The sequence below is a fragment of the Diplotaxodon limnothrissa genome, linkage group LG16, assembly GCF_057381915.1.
Source record: "Diplotaxodon limnothrissa isolate DT_005_m linkage group LG16, D_limnothrissa_male_GT1.1, whole genome shotgun sequence".
Taxonomy (NCBI): Eukaryota; Metazoa; Chordata; class Actinopteri; order Cichliformes; family Cichlidae; genus Diplotaxodon; species Diplotaxodon limnothrissa.
In genome coordinates this window covers 22,553,990-22,577,971 of record NC_140611.1, presented here as the reverse complement: position 1 = coordinate 22,577,971, position 23,982 = coordinate 22,553,990, and the positions used below count along the sequence as shown (strand labels likewise).

The window sequence follows — 23,982 nt, the reverse complement described above, 5'->3', positions numbered from 1 at the left end:
TGATGTCAGATTGTTTTTTTTCAAGGTCAACTTTAACCTTGCGTGCTAAAACTGCTTAGGTACTCATGTCCCCCAAGTGAAGTTTGAAAACGATCCATAAAATTGTGGGTAATATATAACTTTTACTAATTTTCACATTGGATGTGACCTTAACTTTGACCCGATTTTCACCAACATGAAATCAACTCCAGCTGTTATTGATATCTAGCATCACACAAAATTTTGAAAATTAGATCTTGATAGCTGTGGACGCTAGACTGATTGCAAACAGATACACAGACAAGCAAACAAACAGAGCCGATTACACACTCCCTCCCTTTGGCGGGACATTTAAACATGACAGCTAAATCATAAAGTTTGCTTCAAGTTAATGAGTGGAGGTACTGAATATGGATCAGCATCACTTCAGACCAGAACTTCTCACAACAATCAAATAGTAGGTGCTGCATTAAGAGTAAAAAAAGAAAGGTAAATGTACAGAAGTTAACAGTTACTACTACCTCAATGACACATCAACAGACCCCAGAAAATATTAGTACCAAGCACAAAGTGTCTTATGCAGAAACCTTTAAAAAAAATGTAACTAATTTCAAATAGTTAGATGTGTCTATGGACAGCTATGGAGCAAAGTGTGGATTTTCCGTAGGGAGTTTTAAGGCATCGTCTGACTTATGAATAAAATCTACAACATTTTTAATCAGCCTCACGTTTCAAACTGTCTGAAAGCCTCTGTACTCTCTGTAGTTTTTAATTAGTAGCCATTGAGTGTAAAATCCTTAAAAGGCACGTGTCTATGTCCAAACGGACATGTTAATATAATTAAAGAACAGCGAGGCTGAACATTAAAGCCGCTCCATGAAATGGGCAAGAAAAGCCTGAACGCATACATTCGGCTACGTTTAAAAAGTGCTTCTACTCAGCAGTGCTGTGCTGTGACCACTATGGACTCGGGAGTGTGTGGATGTGAAAAAGCCTCCTGCTTACGTTCTGACCCAGACCCCTCTAGCTCTCAGTCGCAGATGGTTTAAAACTTTTAGCGCACTTAACAGCTGAAAATGTGTCCGATATCCTCATCGCTGAAGGCATGGGAAGCATCCTCATCTGCCTCCTCATCCAGCTGGAGGCTGCCAAAGGAAAACGTGTTTCTTGGTATGGGGGAACTAGAATTAGCCTCCGCTGGGCTACCAAACATCACGGGGCTGCTGCAGTTGCCCCTGTTATTTTCTAACTCCGACTCGCTGGACTCTGAGCCGCTTGTGTTCGGGCCATCGTTCATTTGAACTGCTCCGTACTGTGTGACACCGGTTGATCTTAATCGTTTCTGCCCCAGACTGGTCCGCGACCTGCCTGGCGCAGTTAGCCCATTGGCCACCATGCGGCGCTCAAGAGCAGCCATGCGTTCAGCCCGAGAGAGGACAGTACGCGATTCTTGCTTTGCAGAGGACGTTCCTTGGACTGCGTCTGCGTCAAAATGGGCTTTGTGGAATTTCTGTGAGCGAGGAGATCGGCCCATGACGGGAGAGCATCTGCCGTCATTAAAGTTAAGTGGAGTGGGACTGTAGCCGTTCTGGTCTATGCGACTGAGGGAAGGTGCGTGATGGAGAATGTCAATCACAGGACTGGCAGTGACACCTCTTGAACCCGTCACAGTGGAAACTGTTATAGGGCTGTTGCTCTGCCTCTCTTGGACACCTATGTCTCCTATAATGCTATGAACAGGACTTCGGTCAACCGTTTGGCATGACTGCTTGGGAGAATGTTCTAGCTCATGACTCATGATGAGCGATGCTCTAGAAGAAGAAGAAGACTCCCTATACATCCTACCCAGAAAGTGCTCCTGTTGAGCCTGCAGAGCCCCATTTATCCCTCCAGAGCCAGATCCCCGGGGGAGCATACCCTGTTCTCTATAGCTGTGGTCTGACCTGCTAGCCTGGTCCCTGCCCAAGTAATACTGAGCATCTACATCACTGCAATCAATGTAGGGAATGGAAAAGCTGCCGCCTTTAGCAGCCCTAGATGCTGGACCTGTATTCAGATGTTCGGGGTGGGTCTGTCGTGTTGGGCTCCTCGTCTCCTCTGTCCTGGATACAGACCCCGTTCTCTCTTCGTGGCCATTTCTCTGATGCGAGGGGCTCATCCTCGCCCGCGAAGCTGCCGGGTCTTCTGCACTCACCAGGACCGACTCCTTCCAGTGACGCCGAGGAGAATCAATTCTGTCCCCAGGAGCACCACTCTGCCAGTACGAGACAGGAACACAGGGTTAAAGAATTTAAAGACCACAATTTATTCATTGTATTCATTACTCTTACTGAAGGCCAGGATTTTAAAGTTTTTAAATAAATTCTACCTGACTTGAAAATACCCTGCAGTACCCCCATGGCTCTGTTTTGTTGGGCAGGCTGGCATCTTCTATGCACACACACATGTGCAGGGATACCACAGCACAGTATTGGGCTACCATGTGTCACCAGAACAGCCCTAGTGCTCCTTATTAATGATTCCCACTCCACAAAGTCTCTTGAACTGTGTTGGAGGGATCAAACACTATTCTTCTAAAAAGATGTTCTCTAATTTGGTGCTATGATGACAGCGTTAGCTGTATAAAACAGGAGTTTATTCATACCAGAAAAATGATCTTGGAGCATAACAGAGTCTTAAGATCCATGCCTCCGGATGAGTAGGCTGTATTTTGCTGTATTTTTACATTATATGCATTTTAAAAAGAGAAAACAATGTGAAAAGCGACACTATGGACTGTATTTGCTCAGACAACAAAAAATGCTGTATGCAACAAATTGCCCACTTAAAAGACTCACATCTGTTGGCACTTCACGGTGGCTTGGAGAAGGCAATGGTGACAGGCGACTGTTGTGTTGGACCCGACTGCTGTACTGAACACGACTGTGTTTCCTGGCAGACAGGATATTAAAGGTCAGCGTTATAAACTCTGAGCACCCTCGCCTGTACCAAATATGTCAAACGTATCTGCAGCCTTTACCTTTCAAACGGGATCTTTTTAAATTCAGACTCTTTCACATATTCAATCACCTGCTTCTGCGTGCGACCGCTGCAGAGATAAATACGAGACAGTTAATGATGAGCTATTCCGCAAGAGCCTTAGTAGACTGTTAAGTGATGCTGTGTTCTTGCAGCCATGATAGACAGAGTTTAGCTCTTTGATGCAAATGCTACCTGAATCTAAAGGAGGAGCCTCGTGAGAAGAGTACCGGCTTGGGCTTGGGCTTAGGTTCCTCAAATAGGCGGAAGAAGGCGTGATATTCAACACAGATCTTCCAGAAGACTTTACAGCAGTCCCTGCTTGGCATTAAAAACTCCAGAGTGTCCTGATATGAACTCTGGGGGACACATCAAGACATTTAAACACAACATCAGTCAGTGAGCTGAAGGGTTTCAATATCTTGTGATGTCACTTACATTTAGATCCGGCCTCAGCTTAATGAGGAAGCGTTTTCTCTTGAAGCTCAGTTTTCGAACTTTAGACCAGTTGAAGGCGTTAATCTTTGTGTGTCCCTGAAGTGATGAAAAACAGAATTCACTACTTTGCACTACTAAACACATAAAAAGCGTTTGATACCAGTTGGGCTGACCTGCACTGATTTTAGACTAACCTGGAAGACCAGGACACCCGTGTGTGCCACAGTCAGGCTTAACTTTGTTCCCTCGCGATCCTTGGCAGGATGGAGCCGAATCCCGTACATCTCCAGCCTGCGAGCAACTTCTAACAAATGGCAGTCTGATTCTGCTGGTGTCTGACCACTGTGGTATAAAACAAAACAAATGAAACTATATTTCATGTAGTGTTTAACAGAAACAAATCTCAGGGAAAGACCATAGGCATCAATAAAGCGAACATACTAACGAGCACTGTCGCAAACCTCCACTGTCAAAAAACAAAGACACCTTCTTAGTGTTGGGTTGTCTATACTTTCGAAAACTGGAAGCACTGGAAGCATACTGTGGTGGTTTGAGCAAATCAAAGATGTGGAGCTACCTGCTGTGGGGACCGCTCGCGAATGAGGGACCAGCTGAAAGTAGCTTTTATTTAACCCACATCTGTTAAACTCTTTAATATCTTTTAAACCTTGGTGTTATTATTGCAACAAAATATTCTGTGTTATACGCTCATAAAAATCTTTTACACACAGGAACACGAGCTTTAAAATTCAATCTATTCATTGTTCACTTTAGAAAGTATTTTCTAGATGGTTTTGGAAATAATTATTAGAGCAGGGAGGGTAAATTCAGACAAAAATGAATCGTATTCCCCTGTTGGATATCTGGCTTATTAAAGTGAAAGACAAAGACAGAGTTCAATCCAGGTTTCTCAAGTTTATCTGAGTTTCTGGAGAAGTGGTGGGAGGGGCTGCAAATGCCAACTAACCTTCCTATTTCTTATCAGTGGATAAGCCTTCCTGTTTCCTGTGTGTGGTAATTAATAAGAGATTTAATTCTACATGGCACATAGCCAGAAGTACTGCAGTCATCAACTAAGAAGGACTCTTGGTGGGAAAAAAAGAGCAAGTTAAAGGGAGCAGTCAGCTCTAACGGAGCTGCTTTCATGTTGCCGCAGCCACCCACTGCGTGCCCATCTCTGGCAAGACACCCTGTAATGCTGAGGTGAGACAAGTGTTAGCAAAGCATTGGCACATATTCAAACCCACGCACGGTTGGGGGAATTTTGTGAAATGTGCTTTAAGGACATTTGGAAAGTTTCCAGTAACATACCACTCCCAAAACGAGTGGCAGTTATAATAGAAAAGCCTAAAAAGAAGCGCCAAGTTCAATCGCCAGCTTCACTTCTTGCGACCTCCTGCACGAGACGCCTCAGAGCGCTCTCTGACAAACTGCGTTTTTAACCTACTGAACTGGCCGACAGCAGCAGCGTGAGTCATGCAGCAGGTTGAAGGAGGATTTCAGATCTCTGTTAGGAGGAAAGTAGTCTTTATAGACAGAGCAGAAGATGAACTCACATCCACTTCTGGCCAGAAGCTGTAAAACAACTTACAAAGACTGCCTTTTCTAAGCCCGTGTATAATAAAAATACACAGCTCTCTGAGAAAGGAGCCTTTCATTCAATGGCTGTTTTCCTGAATGTGCCACCTCTATAATAAAAGTTCCCAGTGGGACACGCACGCGGTCTGAAACAACATTTCCTGTTGACGGGTTGAGAGAGTAATTTGAGCGCAGCCATGCCTTCAGTGACCTTATGAAGAGAGTTAAACAGAAACTACGACTGGAACCAAACAACTGCCTTATTTTAAAACCACTGTGCAGCCTTGAATCAAGATCTCTACTCACATATTCTTTGAGTGAAACTCCATGATTTTGTCAATGAGGGGCATTTGATCTGGGATGTAGTTGTTGTTGAGGAGGTGTGACCGGCACTGGCTCTCCTCAAAGTCTCCAATCTCAGCTTAAGGGAGACATGAAAGAAAGGGGGGTGAAAAAGCTCATGTTATACAAAATAAGAATAAAATAAATAAGAATTGATAATAATGAGAATAATAGCAAAGAGAGTCAATGTAGGGTGCTTGTAAAAGCGCTTCAGAACGTGGCTTTTCTGGAGGAATTAAAGGTTTTTCCTCTTTTAGTGTTTTATTGATACAAAAAAACTTTGATCACTATCGTGTGACAGACTGCAGCAGTGAAAATGCTCAGATTTCCTGGCATTGGCACCATCTAACTAAAAAATACCCACCGTAATACACAGATAATCAATTTGCAGTGGTGTTAAGTGTGCACTGTTACATTCACGGTTAAAAGAAAGCATTTAATCTTTAGATGAAATGTTTTCTGTATCAGGATATAATAAAAATAATCCATGTCTTAGCTGCTCTTAAAATTAGGTAAACAAATCCTCTGATGAACAACAACACATGACATCTTACACCCTATAATTATTCATTTAACAAAAGAAATTCATCAAAAATGAAAAAGCAGTGTGTGAAAAACCCTCACTGCTTCTGCAGGAAATATGAGGCTAAGTAGCTGCTGGGTGCTGATAATCAAATGCACTTGATTAACTGATCATCAGCGAGTGCGAGCACCTCTATAAAAGCACTACTTTAGGCAGCTTGCTGGTCTGGAGCCATTGTTTATTCACACAATGCCAAGAATGAAAGACATCAGTGATTTTAGTGAAGCGATTGTTGCTGATGGTGATGATTTGGGAACTCCTCAAAGTATTCTAGAGACAAATGTGAGGCTAAATCACCGTTTACCTAGTTTTTCAGACACTGCTTCTACATTTTGTTGGTTTTTTTTCGTCAAATAAATAACTACTTGCTGTAATTTGTCATGTGTATTTGTTTGTCTGAGGTTGTATTTGCCTAATTTTAACAGCTGGTGAGGACTAGATTATTTTTTACTTACTTTTCATGTAAAATCTTAGAACTGATACTGTACTTTGCGGTGTACTTTTGTTTTTTTACCATGACTGCCTTTCATCTATGTGTGTGTTTTGTTCCCGTGAGCTTAATGACAAAAACAGCTCCGGCGTTCCTTACATTGTATAATGTAGGAGACCATCAGAGCGGCGCTGGTGTCGTTGCAAGTCAGACGTCCACAGAAAAGGTCCTGTTTGATCTGGAGGGCAAACAGGTACCTGGGCCAAACACAAACAGCATTCGCATTATACAAAAGGAGGAGCTGGAGTTTGGTGTTTTCTACCACCTGAATTCTGGATCAGATTGAAGTCTACTGCTAAACTCAAACATGGCAGCCAAGAGGATTATTGCAAATTCTAACTAAATGAAAAGCATCTTTTGCCTTTCTTTGAACCACAGTCAGCTGGAACAAGTGTACAGTTTAAATTCAGAAATCTATAAGAAGTAAAGTTAGTTTTCGGGACATTTCCTGAACACATTGCACCTCCTGGCTGTAGTCCAGCACAGAAACAAATATAGTCCTGATAAGAGGCATAATAATTTCTTTGGTTTTTTGAGAACATCTAACGTCAGCGCCAACTAGTCAAGCAGTTTACATCCACCTCCGTCCTTCAGCTGCCGAGTTTGCCAAAAAATGTTTTCAATGTCTTTTGCATTTTCAAATCAATGAATAATTATGACAAATAACCAGGATTTAAAGTCCAGAACAAGAAAGGAGAAACCGGAAAACCATTAGCTCCGCACTAATCTCCCAGGAGGTAAATCAGAAACGTGGCAGCCCTGATATGTGAACAGCATAGCGTGGCGGGGAATAAATCTTGTGGGAACCGCAGCACGTTTCATGTTTCCACAATTGTTTTCAGTCACAGTGGAAATAAGTGACACTGATTTACACTGACACACTGTATACAAGTGCATGTTTCATTGCCAAGCGGAAGATAAGCACGCTGTTGGGACAAAGATAAGTTATATCACACAGAGAGGAGCTCACCTCGTTAGCTCCTCCAGTAGCTGGGCGTGGTCCGGGGGGAAAAACTTCACAGAAAACCTCAGAATTGTGTGTTTCGGCCCTGCGTAAACACAACAAAGAGATCTGCTATTGGACTGCATCAAATACACAAAACAGCAGCCCTTTGAAGCGAGATATGCTTCTCGCTCGCTTACAGGTTTTCTCCAGACAAACAAAGAAACGTTCACTGAGAGAGATTTCTTCAAAGAATAGGGTTCAGTATTTTAAAGCACTTACGCCTGAGCTGCTTGATAATGGGTTTGATATGGTCCAACCAAACCTGTGAAAGAGAGAAGACGGTCAACACGGAGCTGATTTTAGGGAAAGCTACGTTAGGTATGCTTGACAGAGGTTCCTCTGTGCTCTCATTTACTCACCATCATCTTTTGTTGGTTCTGAAACTCCAAGCCAAAGTAGTCACCCTCAATGAGATTCATGTGGGAGCACACGAGGTCAAACAGCACCTTGCCTGAGGCTTTTTGCTGTGAACAAAAGGAAAAGACAAAGAGCTATAGTTAATATAACACTGCAACAGTAACTATTCCTGTTTTAAAGTCACTTTTGTCCTCAGCATTGAAGTCAAAGGAGACTCTGGTATTTTATATGGTTACATACATAAAGCCAGCCAAACTTCTGGGCCGAATGACACAAAAGAGCACTCAGGCGCAAAAGAGCCCGGCTTTGTTGACCTGTCAAACCCCATGCGAGTGAATGCTACCCAAGTAGATAATCATTTTTTTGACCAAATTCCTCTGCCAGCCTTCGTCCTTCTATTCTTGCTTTCACGGGCTCGGTTGGTCACAAAACCCCTTCCTCCCTGCTGGAGCCAGAGGGGGAGGCAGATCCCGTCTTTGATCTGTGTTTTCAGTGTCACTGCTGTCACTGATGACGGCCTGGCGGCCTTTGAGGTTGATACAGTATCAGGACGGGATAAAGACCCTCCCCGACCACCTCCGTCCTCGCTCGCACCGCGCGCAAACACTTTGAAGAAAGAGCGAGCAGCCCACGTGCTGCCTGGCGATGTGACAACACACAGGCCTCAGAAATCCACCACATCTTTGGAGAGAGAAACTTTCCCATGTAAGGTCAAGTAAAAGTCAGGGATTTCCACTGAAACACTTCTGTTGCAGGCACCCTGAGAAGACAGAGCTCTGTCAGGCGCACACACAGCAGGAGAATTTCTGCCTGGCTGCTTCCTCGTGACTGCTTTGCACCAGAGCGGAGCGTGTCCCAGCTATAGCATGTGAGTGTTTGTAGTAGCAGTTCCCTTTGGTTTGGATAATGATCCAGGGATGTCTCCGAGTGGGTTTCAAGGAAGCAGTTCCTCCTGTGCTTTTACATAAAAGGAAGAGTGAGTCGCAGAGACGCGTCACATGAATTCCCCTTCATGCAGCTGAACTGTATTAAAGGGTCTCGCCCGCCTTTAAATGTGTCTGGTTTCACAGGCAAACAATGATACAGTCTGCGCTCCTGTTGCTCAAAGAATAAAAACACAAGCTTAGCCAGCTTAGTGAAAGGGTTTACACTTTCACAAAAAAATCCAAAGTCTTTCCCAAACAAGCGCCCACTCACAACATCAGCCACCCCCCCGCGTCTGTCCTTCCTACACAGCACTACTGTCTCTCGTCAGGCAGCGCAGAGGGTGTCCTCTGTCGCCATATGGAAGCCAGTTGTTTCCATATGGTGACAAGCAGGCTAGAGGGAAAGAGCTTAAGCCCTTCTCACACGTAAATATTCCACCCTAACTGAGGCAAATGAACTCCTGAATGACTTCTATGTCTCATGTTTTCTGAACAAATGTGCCCCAGGAAAACGTACGGCGGACAAACCGCTGCAGATGCAGTGTTGAGGCTCAAGAGTGTTTCTGTCTCACGTATCCAGCCCTATAAATCTGCTGTCGGGGCAGAAATGACCGCGAGCCAAGCAGAGATGGGTAAGGCCGAGGCTGATTAAAGCTTGACAGTGCTTGATTAAATGCAGCTGTTGCAGACTGGAGTTACGGCACTGCCATTTGACACCGCTGCAGCCGGCACAATAATAAGGCCACTGTTAATGATGCACAAGACCCAAAGATGACAGCTGTACTGGCGCAGGCACTTGGAGGACACTTAGTAACACAGTACTCACTTTAGAGTCTCTAAAAGCCTAATTGCAGCTACGTAATAATGAAACCTGGCATAAAAGCAACTTGTCTTACAAAACCGAACCCTCTTAGTTGCCATTTTATTAGGTACACCTATCTATTACTAATATACCGCAATACAATAGACATTTAATCAATCCTAGCAGGATATAACCCGGAGGGGATATACAGTACTGGATTGGAGTAGTTTTAGTTAAATTTACCCAATAAAGTCTGAACCAACTGTTTACGAAGAAAGACGCTCATCTTTGGACAGTACAGGTGTTACTAGATTACTACAACTGACTCCATTTTTTTCATTGGGGAACCTGTAGGCAGGGATTTTCTCTTATTCAGCCACAAAGGCAATAAGACCATGAGATCAATATAGACTATATGGACTATATACTGAGCCACACCTCTTTGTCATTCTATTCAAGTGTTTCATTCAATCCCATTGTTGCTGATGAATGAAATCAAGCACGTATTCATGCTGTCTGTCTTTACAAACATTTCTGAGGAATTGGCTGTTATAGCACAGCTGCAACAAGTCTTTAGTGAAATTTCTTCCCTTCCAGACAATCCACAGTGAGCTGTATAGTAAGTGGTAATATTGCAAAGTCAAAGCATTCACGAACCACAGCAATTCAGCCATGAAGTGACACAATAGGTAGTCACCAGTGCTCTGCTGACTCAATAACTGCAGATTTTCAAAGTCCTCTGACTTTAACATCAGCACTGGGAGCTTCATTGTATGGGTTGCCATGGCAGCAGCATCTCCTTGCAAGGCCAGTGTTGGCTTGAGTGATGTAAAGCATGCCACTGCTGGACTGTGGAGGAATGGAAACGTGCTGCAGTGATAAATCTCATCTCGTTTCTCTATCTGGCAGTCTGGACACCAGACTGAGTTTAGTCTGGGTTTAGTGAATAGCAGGAAACACTGCCTGCCTGAGTGCACGGTGCCAGCTGTAAAGGTTGGTGGAGGAAGGATAATGTTATGGGGTTGCTTTCTAGTTCCAGTGAAGGGAAATGTTAATGTTTTAGCTCACTGTGACATTTTTTTATAGTTCTATCCTTTCAGCTTTTGCAGAGGCTTTTCTGTTCCAGTGGGACTGAGCCCCACTGCACAAAGCTCAGTCCAAAGAATGGATGGATGATTTTGGTATGGAACAACTTAACTGTACCACACAGAGCCCTAACCTCAACCCCACCGTACCTTTGAGATAAACTAGAAAGAAGATTGCCAGCCAGGCCCTCTCATCCAACATCAACGTCTGACCTTAGAAATGCTATTAAACGGGCACAAATTGCCGCAGACAAGCTTCAAAAGCTAGTAGAAAGTCTTCCCAAAAAGAGGGGAAGCTGTGTTAGCTGTAAGGGGGGAACAATTTCCATAATAATGCACATGGATTTACAATTCCAATTCCCAAAAAGTTGGGATGATGTGTAAAATGCAAAAAAACAACAACCCAGAATTCAGTGATTTGCAAATCCCCAAATTTACAATAGAACATGGAAAACATCAAATGTATTAACTGGGAAAATTACTGAGACCAAATCATTTCTGATCTATTCACAGCAGAGATTCTGACCTTTCTGTACAGGAAAAGTTCAAGTATCACAAATAAAATAAATGAAAGCTCTGTTCAAGTGTGCCATTAAACCACGGCAGTGTGACAGTGAGCCAGCTTGCAACTGAAGTGGGAATGAAATCCAATTGTTCATTATTTCTGAATGGGTGCCTGCATGTTGGTAATGAGTGCCATAGCTGCCACATATTGTCAAGCACATATATGTGGGTAAATCCTAAACGTGTTGATACATGCTAACACTTTCAGAAGCTACATTAAATTAGCTGTTTTTTTAGCATTTCCAGAGCTTACATTTGCTCTGCACTAGTCGGTACTACAATGGGTCTTGAAGAAAACACAGATATTAATGTTCTGTGGGAATAATTTCTTCACAACTCTTTGGTTTTCTTTCCAATATTGTTGGGTCTGTAGCCGACAATATCAAGTGCCCTGAGGCAACTGTTGTTATGAATTTGTGTTTTATGAATAAAACTTCGAACTGAATTGAAATATTGACTTGTAGCAATGGCCTAGTGTGAACGTCTGGATTAAGAAACATCTGATTTAAAGGGACAGTTAACTTAACCATTCAGGTTGTTTTGGAGTGAGTTGCCCATATTTGAAGATATCAGCTTTAGAAAATATTATCCCCTGTTGAAAATAATGGGACCCGATAGCACTTCCCTTGAGGTGCTCCAAGCTCCAAAAACATTAATGTGAAAAAGTCAGCAGCAATATCTCCTTCTAGAAATCATGACCTGGTTACTCAAAAATCCTCAAACCCTGTTGTGAGCACTTTAATGTAGGAACTCTGTTTGTGTGCATTTTTTTGGCATCTGAAGCAGCACAAGGCAAGTGCGATCATGTTCCATTAGATTCAAGGAAAAGCACTGATTTCCACAGTTGATATCTCAAAAACTGGGCAACGCACACCAAAACAATGTAGACGGGTCATTAGCACTACAGGCCACAGACAAAAATACTTGAATTTAATCTCAGAGTGACCTGTTCATTTAATTTAATTTAGGTCACTGAAGCTGTAAAGACACAAGATAATTTACTGTGTCAATTCACTGAACCATTAATTACAGCAAAGCTGTCTGTTTTTATATCCTCTGTTCACCCAGATGGCAAACAGTACATTTAACTCTTTAAAACATAAACAATGAAATAATTGCCCGAAATTTATATATAAATATATTTGATGATTACTGATGATTTAGAAGTCTCAAAAAAATCACACAAGCTGTATCAAATTAAATACACTAGGTGTTAAGGGGTTAAAAATCTAGGCATCAAAGTAGTCTCTAAGAAGACTGCACAAGCACCAATAAAGTCAAAAGGCCAACGCTAAAGTGTACAACAATCAGACAAAAAAGAAGCTGTGACTTCTTCCCTCTGACAGTGCAGCTGACTCAAACCTCTACATACATGTCGTGCAGCCTCCGCTTTCAGCTGAAAGGTTACAGTCTTAGGAAACATCATCATCAGGACCTGACATTTCTTTCATCATCTGGAATGCCAAGAAAATGTCACCAATCTTCCTTTTCATGGCCTCTATCTATAAAAAAATAAGGTTTAAAGTTTACATAGGAGCCGTCAATTGCAGCATGAGGCAACGCTTTCTGAATCAGCAATCTCAGACCAGACAAGACGCGCCGGGAGACTCTGTCTGGGTTCATCAGGCTTAAACATAGACTCATAGGAGGCTACAACTGTTTACACGTGTGTGAGTGCGAGTACGGCTACGCCGCTGCATTGCCCTCTGCATGCTCCGACTGACAAAATGCAGCTAAATAAAGATGACAGCAATGTCTGCCTGGGTTTCCACTTCAGGGTAGACCAAACACTCCCCCCCAGCACCCTTTGTTAGTAAGCTCCTGTCAGCAAAAAGAGATAAAGGTCAGGTGTAAAGCAGCTCTGTGTTCCCTCTACTATTCCCCTGCAGGAGATATTCGTGTGGCCCACTTCACCCACAAAAAGCTAGGCCAGGCGATGCTGGACAAACCTGAGGTTGTGTGGGGTAATGGGGGTGGGTGCCATAGATGGCAAACAGACTGCGAGTGCCTCGAGGCTCCAGATGGACAGAAAAAACAAAGGGAATCGTGTCTGGTTGAATATACTGCTTGGTGCATGGGAGGAGTTGATGCTGGCATTAAAGCAAAGGGGTTAGACATGACTGAAGAGGGACGTAAGAGTTTATTCTTTGTCTTTTCCTGTGTCGTGGACCCTGCTGGTAAACTTGTGCCTGCTGGTTCAGTTAAACCTCGACAGAATGTAGAGTAAGACTCTGCCAGCAGGAGGTTTTCAGCCGTGACATTCAGCAACGTCACAGGAAGTCGACTGAGGTCACGGATGAAAGAGATGTGTGTCATTCAAAGAAAGGAATAAGCAAGTGGTAAAAGGTCAATTCTCAGATTCAAAATATCTGCAGCGCTTATCAGATAAGGTCCCAGACAGGCTTAGCACTATTATAAAAGTGGTTATTTATTTATTTTCAAGTGATATCAAACCGACGTTTGATTGACTTAGTGCCGGAGACTGAAAGTGAGCTTTGCCAGGCAAAACCTTTGCGTCATACTTGTCACTGTGGTAGAAGTGGAAAACCCCAGGAACGAGTCTTAAGTGAACCACGTCTCTTTTGATAAAGCTGCTGTAGGAAGGGCTGAGATTACAAAGTGTTTACAGTAGCAGGCACATGCATCCTAGCCGGAATCCCTCTTGAAACCGCTAACTAACCATCCCATACTCCCATGGGTTCTGTCTCATTAAAGCCAACTATTCAAAGTACTGTCCTGCACATGTGGGCGTCTTTGCATCTGTGCTGTGGTGCCCAAGGAGGGGGAATGAAGGCAGGACAGAGAAGTCAGGAGCAGCTAAAGCTCATTCAGATTCAGGTCATGCTCCGCAGAGGTTCTCAGGGTGATTTGACTACAGCAGGGATATGACAAAGGGATAAAAGGAGGGAGACGAACCCGCTGATAATCCCGTCAAATTACTGGCGTGCTCCCGGAGCTCATACAGATATGTGATGAGGCATATATTGAACCGTTTTAATGGACGTGAAACACTTATCATGACATCTAAAAGTATTATTGTGCTTTTAGGAAATAATCAGCAGGTAAATGATTTAACTATCAAGCCCCCCCCCCCCCCCCAGAGCCACTCTGTCACACGAGAGAGGAGAGGACAACCATGAAAATAACGCCTGGATCCTGTCAGAGGTAGAAAACACCTCCTCCTGCTTCTCTCTTGGAACCCCCCACCCCCGGACTCATTACGTTGCCCGCCTAGCCTCCCAGGAGTCAGGGCTGCAAGAACCATATTGATTTTGCATAAAGTACAATTAAGTGTCCTGTTGTGGCCATTGTGCTGCTGAATATCTGTGCATCTGAGCAAAGACCTCCCACTGTCAGTCGCTGCACCACAAATTAGCACAGTTGCAGGTTTGCATCGTTAGTGGAGACGGTAAACAAGCAGCAGCAGAGTTCAACCAAACATGCCAGTGTGCTTCGCAAAGATAAAGCTACGGGACTATGTTAAACCCACACTGAGCCAACACAACGTGAAGTCCTATCAGGCCTTAACCCAACACTGAGCATAATTAAAATATGCAAGAGGGCAAGAGCGGGTTTTAAGGCAGCTGGAATTACCAAAAAGATTGGCCCCTTTTTTTCTTCTTCATCTGTCCAAATCGCTTTCAGAGTGCCTCAAATTCTGAACCCATGCTGGGTATTCTCCACCACCGCCTCTCTTCAGAGCTGGGGATTACTGTCACTCAGAGGGAGGATGCGTCACTTCACATTTAGGCAGAAACTCCCCATTTAGCTAAGCTCGATAAAGGCAGCCTGAAGAACAGAATTCGTTTTGTGTCACCGCATTACCATAAGAAATACAAAAAAAGGGAAAAAAAGAATGAGCCCAAAATACATTTTCCGCCAAATAAAGAAAATAAAATACAGAAATTCAGTCTCCATCCAGCGTTATGAGGTCAAGCTATTTTTTTTTCCAGATTATCAGATGTCATCTCACCAGATTCTAAAGACCTGCATGCATAAGATATGCGAAAAAACAGCCATTACCTGCTGATTTAAAAGCAAATTGTGTAACTACAGCTGTAAATACAGTTTTCCTGCAAAGGTAATTATCACCACCTGCAGAATTAAGAGACCGTGTGTTCTCTCGCATAGCTGTGAGTACTGTGGAGCTCTGTACGTGTGTGCAGGCAATCAATAGGTTAATTAGGAGCTTAATTAACTGTAACTGTGAGAGATAACTCCCACAAGGTCAGGCCAATAGGGAGAAAGCGAAAAAGGCAATCCTTTCATATATATATATATATATATATATATATATATATTATATATAATCTCAATACAAAAACATGTCAAAGAGGTAATTCTTAATGGTTTAGCACCAGCCATGCCTTGCCTGACCTTTACGTCTGATGGTCTTATTACAGAATACACCAGAGAGCTGAGCAAAAGACATTATCGAGTGAACTATTAGGTTTATGGTAACACCAGCTACAGCGGTATATGGGGCTGAAGTTAAATGTGATTACCTGTGATGCTTTGGAGACCGAGCGATGTAATAATGGTCTAAATTAATCTGTAACAGATAAAATATCAGCACACGAGGCACGAAACCAAGAAAAAAAAATCCCCCATTAAACCCTCATCAGTGCTCTGCATAACAAACTGGAAAAACTACAAGTCACAATCTGTCACAGTCTGCCAGGAACAAACATAACTAAATCAGGGCTACAGTCCAATTTCATGCACCTAGTCCGAGTAAACTCGGCCACTACGTGCCAGGATAATTTATATCCCCACAGCGTGTGACGCTTCCCCTCGGCTCAGACTTTTCAAAGCACATCTGCAGTTGAGCATGTTGGATGTTTGTCTCTAAACACACTCTTTCAATATTTTTGGAATATTTATTTTCCTAATTTAACTCTGAGCACTGCTGGGACTGTAAGACAACATGCAAAATCGAAAATTAATATCAGAACAGCAGAACAAACAGCTGTTGATTTAGCAATCTGGGCACTGGCTCCCACAGTCTGAGACGGGCCAGGTATACTTTACCGAGCTTCCAACCTGCACAAATCCATCAGATGCTAAAAAGATGGGACGCCCTCTGGAAAAATTAATATCCAAAGTAGGGGTGTCAAATTATCGCGTTAATTGCGATTAATTAATTACAATGCTATTTAGCGCGTTATGTTTTTTAATCTCGTTAATCTAATTTTTAATCTCTTGACGTCATTGATTTTGTATGAGAGTTGCTATGTTATAAAATCCGTTTTTATGTGCTGGGCTCCTTGTGCTTGACTTGTTGGGGGTGGAGTCACGTCGTGAGGTCAAGGTGAGAAGTGGTGATTAGCTTACAGTGTGGATATGGAGGCGCATCTGAGAGTTGTTGGCCCAATGAACGGGAAATTTGTATTTCATAAACGCCCCGACGGCACCATTGACAAAGGTAAAGTGGTCTGCCTAGAGTGTAAGAAGGAGTTTGCTTACCACCGAAGCAGCTCAAGTTTGGCCTATCACCTCAACGCAAAGCACCCAGCCGCGAGTGCAGCAACAGCTAGCAGTGAAGACGTTAGCAATATAGCAAGCCAGAGCAAAGCTTTTCGCCAAACAAAACTAGAGAATACCCCTCGTATGAGCAAGTCTGCGACCGACAGGCTGACTAATGTTATTGCCAAGTGGATAGCGATGAACTGTAGGCCGATAAATATAGTAGAGGACGAAGGATTGACAGAGGTGTTGCAAATTGCGTCCAATGACCCGTCATACAAGCCGCCGTGCAGGACTACAGTAACGACCAAAATCAGCAAAATGTACGACGGCGAAAAGAAAAACAAACTTGAGATTTTGGCGGAGGATTCTCCCAACTGTGTTGCTATAACCGGAGATCACTGGACCTCAGCTGGCAACCACAGCTATTTTGGGGTGACTGGACACTTTATTGATAGTGAGTGGAACCTCAACTCATTTGCACTGACCGTCATGAGAACAGAAACCAGGCACTTTGCTGATAAATGCGCCGAACAGTTCCTCAAGGTAGCAAATGACTGGGGTATTGAAAACAAGATATCCACCATTGGCACAGACAGCGCAGCAAACATGCTGGCTGCTATGAGAGCACTTCCATATGAGCACATCGCCTGCAATGCTCACATTCTCCAGAGGACCATCACGGTATGTCTCGATAGCAGTGGTTTTGTCGGTGTACTGGCAAAGTGCCGCAAGATTGTTGGTCATTTTAAACAAAGCCCTGCGAGTACCACAGAACTTAACCAACAACAAGTAGCACTCGGAAAGAAGAGCGATCAACTTATACAGGATGTACCCACCAGGTGGAACTCGACTCTCGCAATGGTCTCACGCCTCCTATGTAACCAAGAGGCTGTCCAGGCTACGTTGGACCAACAGAACCACAGGTTGGTCTTGCCAACCGAAGCTGAGTGGGCGAAACTGCAGAGGCTGGAGCTCCTGCTTGAACCATGCAAGTAAGTTCAAATAAACACCTTCCCATTTTAATTATATAAACTACTGTTACATGTGTAAAATCAAAATTAATGAACATAACAAGGAACTTTTAAGGACAATTAAATTGGAAATCAGTTACACTTTGATTTAAATGAATCCAGCTAGGTTTATTTAGCAAACCTCTCCACCTCTGCAGGTATGTGACAGAGCTGCTGGGTGGTGAGGCCTACGTCTCTTGCTCTGTAGTGCTGCCTGCTTTTCGCCATCTGTACCGTGTCATGGACATTACTGATGATGATCCTGCCTACGTGGTGAAGTTCAAGAATGCCTTCCAGAAGGATCTGGCAGCACGACGAGCTAATGGCAACGAGATATGGTTCGAGGTGGCCACAGCATTGGATCCACGGTTTAAGGATTTGAAATGTCTTCCAAGAGAAAAGAGGGAACAGGTAGGACAATAAGGTTAAGCTGGACTAATGAGTCCAATTCATTATCAAATCAAACTTTTATTTATTATATGGAACACAAAGTTCTTTACAAGATTAAATAAAAAAAAAAAAAAAGCACTTAGTTTTAATCACATTCATTCATTCATTCATTCATTCATTCATTCATTCATTCAGGTGTGGACCATTCTGGAGAATATGCTCCAGGCAGCAGAGCCCAGAAGAGCAGATAGTCTCCAGCCCTCCACAGAGGATGATGGACCAGCTCAGAAGAAGAGGAGGAGCGAACTCCTTCTGGGGTCTGACTCTGACTCAGAAGATGGAATTGAGTCTGGAGAGCTGCAGCGCTACAGAGCAGAACCCAGCATCAGTATTGATGACTGTCCCCTGCAGTGGTGGTATGCTCACTCAGGAGTCTATGAAAAGCTGTCAGTCCTAGCACAAAAGTACCTGGCCTCCCCAGCTACCTCTGTACCCTGTGAGAGACTCTTTAGCCTTGCAGGCCACATAGTGCAAAAGAAAAGGGCAGCCTTGCTTCCAGAAAATGTTACCAGGCTGGTGTGTCTTAGCGACTGGCTGAGGAAGAAGAAATGAGACACATGTGGTCAGCATAGCTGCTGTGTCATTTGTAGCCTACTAGAATAGATTGCTTGATGTTCAGCACTTTTTTTTGTGATGGAAGAATACTTTGATGTGCTAACTTGCAGCACTGCAATGTCAGTTTTATTTTTCATTATCTGAAGCAGAGGAATTTCAGTGCTGTATTGCTCAGAAAAGAGCAACTCTGATGTGCTAACTTGCAGCACTTAATTTATTTGATTTTATTTGTATTTATTTTTCCACTTATTTTACAAAAGAATACAACAGTATGTAAATGGTTGCATCTGTTTAACGTTTGTTAAACAATAAATGACTTTATAAAGTCACTTTCTTTGTTATATCAGTCTTTTGGTCTGCCACAATAAGTTGAGGGCTTTCCTCAGCTATTTTTAGGTGAGATTAAAAAAGAGATTAATTAGATCAATTAATTAAAAATCATAATTAATTAATCTCTATTTTTTTTAATCTCTTGACAGCACTAATCCAAAGTATGCTAATTAACTGTAAGCAAATGTGCCACGCTGCATGCATAAACAGCAGCTTGCTAACAGAAGCTAATATTGGAGCAGATGTAGTGATCTATATAATCACTGTGATGTCTGCTTGTGTGCTCTGTGTGCTGTAGAGATCAAGAAAAAGAGAGACTGAGGCAATAATATGGGATGGCATTAAAGCAGAAAGCAGAATTAATAAGAAGCTCATAGTGTGGCAGAATTCACAGCCAGCACCCATTAATTATTGTACCACATACTAATGCAAAAACAGCTCAAACAAACAAACAAGTCCGAAATTCATTCTCATTTTCACAAAATGATCACAGAGACCGCATATAAAACATAGAATTAACCATTAACTAATGGAGGGACTAATGCAGTCCTTAGTTTGGCATTCTAGCCTCTGTGGTGGAGTGGGTCTGAGTGACCGAAAGCCTCAACTTCTTTTTTTGCCTATTTTACTCTAAATGGGGCCACAGTTTACCAAGTGAGCCTTTAAGGTGTATAACATAAACCCTGAAACTAGCAAGTACAGAAACTCATCAGGAAGATTTTATGAGATTATGGATTAAGTGAGCCATAGCGTCATTTTCCTACTTAATTAGTCCTCTTTGCCATTAGAGGAGTCTCCCCTTACTTTCTATATAAATGTATATATACCAAATTTTTCGGACGCTAAGGCGCACTGGATTATAAAGCGCATGAAGCGAAAAAAAATCTGATAAGTCAAACTTTACTCAACTCATTCTTCTTGCTTCCACTTCCGTACCATTGATTCATTAATGTTGAATTCTCTCCCAGCTGCTCTATTCCCATGTTGTTGCAGTATATTAATGACTAACCTCTATTGTGGATGGATTATCTCAGTTGTTCTCCTGACTAAAGTTTGGTCTGTTTACAGCATCCTACCATGCGATTACATTTGTCTCTAACCATCAGGAACCCTCATGTTAACTTTTATTAAGTGGGAAAAGTTCATCCTCCAGCTTCACTGTGTTTATGTTATGCTAACATAGCTGTGTTGCTAGCATCACGTAGCACATCATTCAACTTCAGCAACCCTACAAACGTCAATGCTGTTTAGTTTTCTGTCTTCATTTATGTTGAAAGTAATAGCAGAGCTGTACATTTTAATTTATTCAGAAATCTCTCAGTCAGAACATGGTGTATTATACTTAGATGGAAGCTAGCGAGCTAACTCCCTGCTAACTTCTAACTCGGTTAAATTTCATAAATTCTGTTTTCATGGATGCCTAGATGTTAAACTTAATTGTTACACCTGGTAAAGCAGCCATGGTGATCATTTTATTAAAGATGAAAGAATTTAGACAGTTTTTAACTCTCAGTGATGCTGCAGAGTTCGTTTGACGTTGGGACCTGAAGCAGATGGAGTTTTGGACCCAGATTAGTCCGTGAGGCTCCTGACTACAGCAACCGTAATGCTCCGACAATCCATCAAGTGGTGCAGCTTCGTAGCTCAACAAAGTTGTGCTAAAACATTTTTTGACAGCTCTTTGAGCGCCGTGTACCACATAAAATCAGTTTGAGGTCAGTAAGCACAACCAGAATTCATACATAAAGCGCACCGCATTGTAAGGCGCACTGTCAATTTTTGAGAAAATTAAAGGATTTTAAGTGCGCCTTATAGTGCGAATAAATCGGTAGTTGAAATACATTCACTAGCCACTTAGGCCTATTCAACTGCTCATTTAAGCAAATATCTAACACACCAATCACACGACAGCAACTCTGGTCTGAGTATTTTAGAAACTGCTGCACAACCATCTCTAGGGTTTACAGAGAATGGCCCGAAAAAGAGAAAATTTCCGGTGAGCAGTAGTTCTCTGGAAGACAAAGTCTTGTTGATATTAGAATTCAGACAAGAATAGCCAGACTGCTTCAAGTTGATAAGAAGGCAACTTTTCCTTCTTCTATTGTTTGCTTCATTTAGGGGTCGTCACAGGACATCACCTGCCTCCATCTCTGCGTATCCCTCGTATTGTCCTCTGTCACAGCAACCCGCCTTCACTATATCCATGGATCTTCTCTGTGGTCTTCTTCTTTTCCTCTTGTCTATTCAACATCCTTCTTCCAGTATATTCACTATCCCTCCTCTGCACATGTCCAAACACATGAGCCTTGCCTCTCTAGCAACTTGATCTGTTCCACTGATATACACATTTCTAGTTCTGCCATCCATCTCCTGCCTAACATCATGCGTCAACCTGTCCATCAACACTGCAAACAAGAATGGGCTCAGAGCAGATTTCTTACGTAATCCTTCCTCCACTTTGATCTGTAACTCCTACCGCACACCTCACCGTTGTCTCTCTGTCCTCACACATGTCCTGCACCACCCTCACATACTTATGTGCCACTGCACAGTTCCTCTTCTCTAGTTCTACAGAGAAACAGCGCAACTTCTGAAGTGCTCTTTCTCGCCATGTAGTCATACTCTCAAGTTAACCTAGCTTTAAAAAAAATCAGTCCTATATCTGCATGGTATGATTCATCAACTTTATCCCTCTGTAGTTATTAAAGCTCTGCACATCACTCTTTTTCTTGAAAATCAATACCAGTAAAATTCCTCAGGCCTCTAATTGATCAGGATTGTGTTAAACCATGTTGTTAAAAAGCCCAATGCTCTCTCTCCTAATCATCTCCATATTATCTCAAACTCAGCTCTTAGTCCAACAGAAGATCTTTGGGAACAGGAGATTCACATGATGGAGCTGAAATATGCAGGCACTATGTGATGCTGTCATGTCAATATGGACCAAAATCTCTAAGGAATATTTTCAGCACCTGGCATGAAGATGCCTCTAACAGTACTAGTAAGGCGTAGCTAACAAACTGGACAGTCAGTGTATAGGCTGGCACAAAAAACAGTGTGGGATACTGTTTAAGCCAGCTGATCTTTCAATATCTTTTGTTTTATGAGAGTATAATCAGAAATGTTGGAAGCTTGCACTTTCAGATTCTAAAAATACCGCATGAGTCAAAGCCAGATATGACTGTCCATTTCTCTTTTGATTTTCCAAATCAATTTTATATCATGCAAATTCAATAGAATCCCATTCAACACGCTACCTAATGTGTAGAAAAACAAATGCAACACTGCCAAAGAAAAGCTTTTTCCAGTCTGAACATGTCACTCCATTCATGATTTGGCACTGTTGAAGCTAACTACTGCCTGGAGTGTAGCATCAACACGCTGAATCAAAGTCTGAGAAACCAGCTTTCTGCCTCACCACCAGACTACCACAGATTTTCCTGAGTGGGCTGCACTGTGAGAAAGATAAGACCCAGGAGCTTGTGTGGTGTTTAAGAGATGTTTTTTCCTCCCACTGGTGGAGCACGCAGGTCTCTGAGGAATACTGTCCTGCTGCACGCTCCTTCCTTTACACATAATCTCCACCAGCAATAAATAAAGACAGGAGCACATGCTCTCTTAGTGGTGAGGCCAATCAATTGGCCTTCTCAAGATTAGCCCTAAACTACTTAGCTCTTAGAGCAGCAAATCCAGAGGCCCTCTGCCCTGTGATGCAGTCAGGTAAGTGTCTCTCAGCTGCTGTGACCTGACATCCCAAACTTTCAGCGGCTACAAAAGAGCTTCAGCAGCTGAACTGAAATTTGCATGCTTTACCCACTGCTACACAACCTGTACTGGCAAAGTGTCTAATTTTGTACAATATAATAGGTCAAAAGGAATCAGATAAACACAACACAGGTTAATTAATCTACAATTGAGAAAAAACACACCAAAAATAATCAGAGCCCCCCCTCCCCAAAGAAATCAATATGTCAAAGATCACATTTAAGCACTTTAATATATTCACACTGAAACTCTAATTATCTCCTGGCCGCCAGTCAGCTGGGATTTCCTTGTCAGAATATAGATTACCTAAGAACACACAGGCCTAGAGAGCAGAGCCTCGGACCAAACCTGCCGCTTCCCGTGGACGAGGATTAAGGTCAACAACCTGGGAATCGCCCTCAGTTTATAACTGCACCAGTGATATAACCAGGCTACCGAGGCATATGTGTTCATAGCACAAATGCACAATGCAGAGGTATCTGATTAAAAGTCCAATTAAGCCTGGCTTGTATTCTCTTTTTTTCTCTTGACTTAAGATGTGGCTTTGAGATGACAATAACAGGTGCTTAAAAAAAAGCAGCTGGTAGTACTTAGGCACAGCGGTTGAGCCAAATGCTGTTAACACTCACATAATAGTCATGCTAACATACGGCTGTTTTGAGGGAATAATGTTGCTCTCTTAGTTGAGAGCACTTACGTGCTCACGTTTGCTAATTAGCACAAGATATAAGAATCTGAAAACAAAAAAGTCAGAGCAGGGATTCTTCAGGACCCGGAGCAACCATCAGTATAATTCATCTTGAGGGGGGAATCAATTCTTCTTCTGTCCTCTGCTCCCTTTAGGGGTTCCCACGGCAGATCAGCTACCTCCCTTTCATCCTATCCCTCCTTGCACCAACCCTCTGCATGTCCTCCTTCACTAGATCCATGAATCTTCTCTGTGGTCTTCCTCTCGTGCTCCTGCCTGCCAGGTCCATATTTAACAACCTTTACCCAGTATATCCACTACCACTCCTCTGGGCATGTCAAACAATATCACCCTTGCCTCTTTAACTTTCGCCATGAATGCTGGTGCCAAATCTATTTTTTCAGGATTTACTTCTAGGAGATTACCAACATCATCAGAATTTATGACATTTATGGACAAAACTCTGAGGCTATAATCAAGAAGTAGATTTTGCAGGATCTGGTTTGTTGTCTTGCATGCCATGGATATCTGTATCAATCCATCCAAT

The 23,982-nt window shown here is 42.7% G+C and overlaps 2 protein-coding genes across 2 annotated transcripts in view; one reads left to right on the top strand and one right to left on the bottom strand.

Annotated features, from left to right (window-relative positions):
* Positions 1-23,982, bottom strand: part of LOC146616174 (FERM, ARHGEF and pleckstrin domain-containing protein 1) — a 58,666-nt gene that overhangs the window by 14,496 nt on the left and 20,188 nt on the right. The window contains exons 3-13 of the mRNA XM_085373978.1: positions 7,794-7,898; positions 7,654-7,696; positions 7,399-7,477; positions 6,528-6,625; positions 5,320-5,434; positions 3,630-3,777; positions 3,436-3,531; positions 3,193-3,356; positions 2,999-3,067; positions 2,817-2,910; positions 2,026-2,233 (exon numbers count right to left, since the gene is read on the bottom strand). Of these exons, the coding sequence (XP_085230104.1) occupies positions 2,026-2,233; positions 2,817-2,910; positions 2,999-3,067; positions 3,193-3,356; positions 3,436-3,531; positions 3,630-3,777; positions 5,320-5,434; positions 6,528-6,625; positions 7,399-7,477; positions 7,654-7,696; positions 7,794-7,898 (1,219 nt within the window). The remainder of the gene's footprint in view (positions 1-2,025; positions 2,234-2,816; positions 2,911-2,998; positions 3,068-3,192; positions 3,357-3,435; positions 3,532-3,629; positions 3,778-5,319; positions 5,435-6,527; positions 6,626-7,398; positions 7,478-7,653; positions 7,697-7,793; positions 7,899-23,982) is intronic.
* On the top strand, positions 16,290-18,747 carry LOC146616175 (E3 SUMO-protein ligase ZBED1-like). Its single transcript, XM_085373979.1, has 3 exons — positions 16,290-17,629; positions 17,806-18,058; positions 18,233-18,747. The coding sequence occupies exons 1-3, from the start codon at positions 16,512-16,514 to the stop codon at positions 18,647-18,649; spliced, it is 1,788 nt and encodes a 595-aa protein (XP_085230105.1). The 5' UTR covers positions 16,290-16,511; the 3' UTR covers positions 18,650-18,747.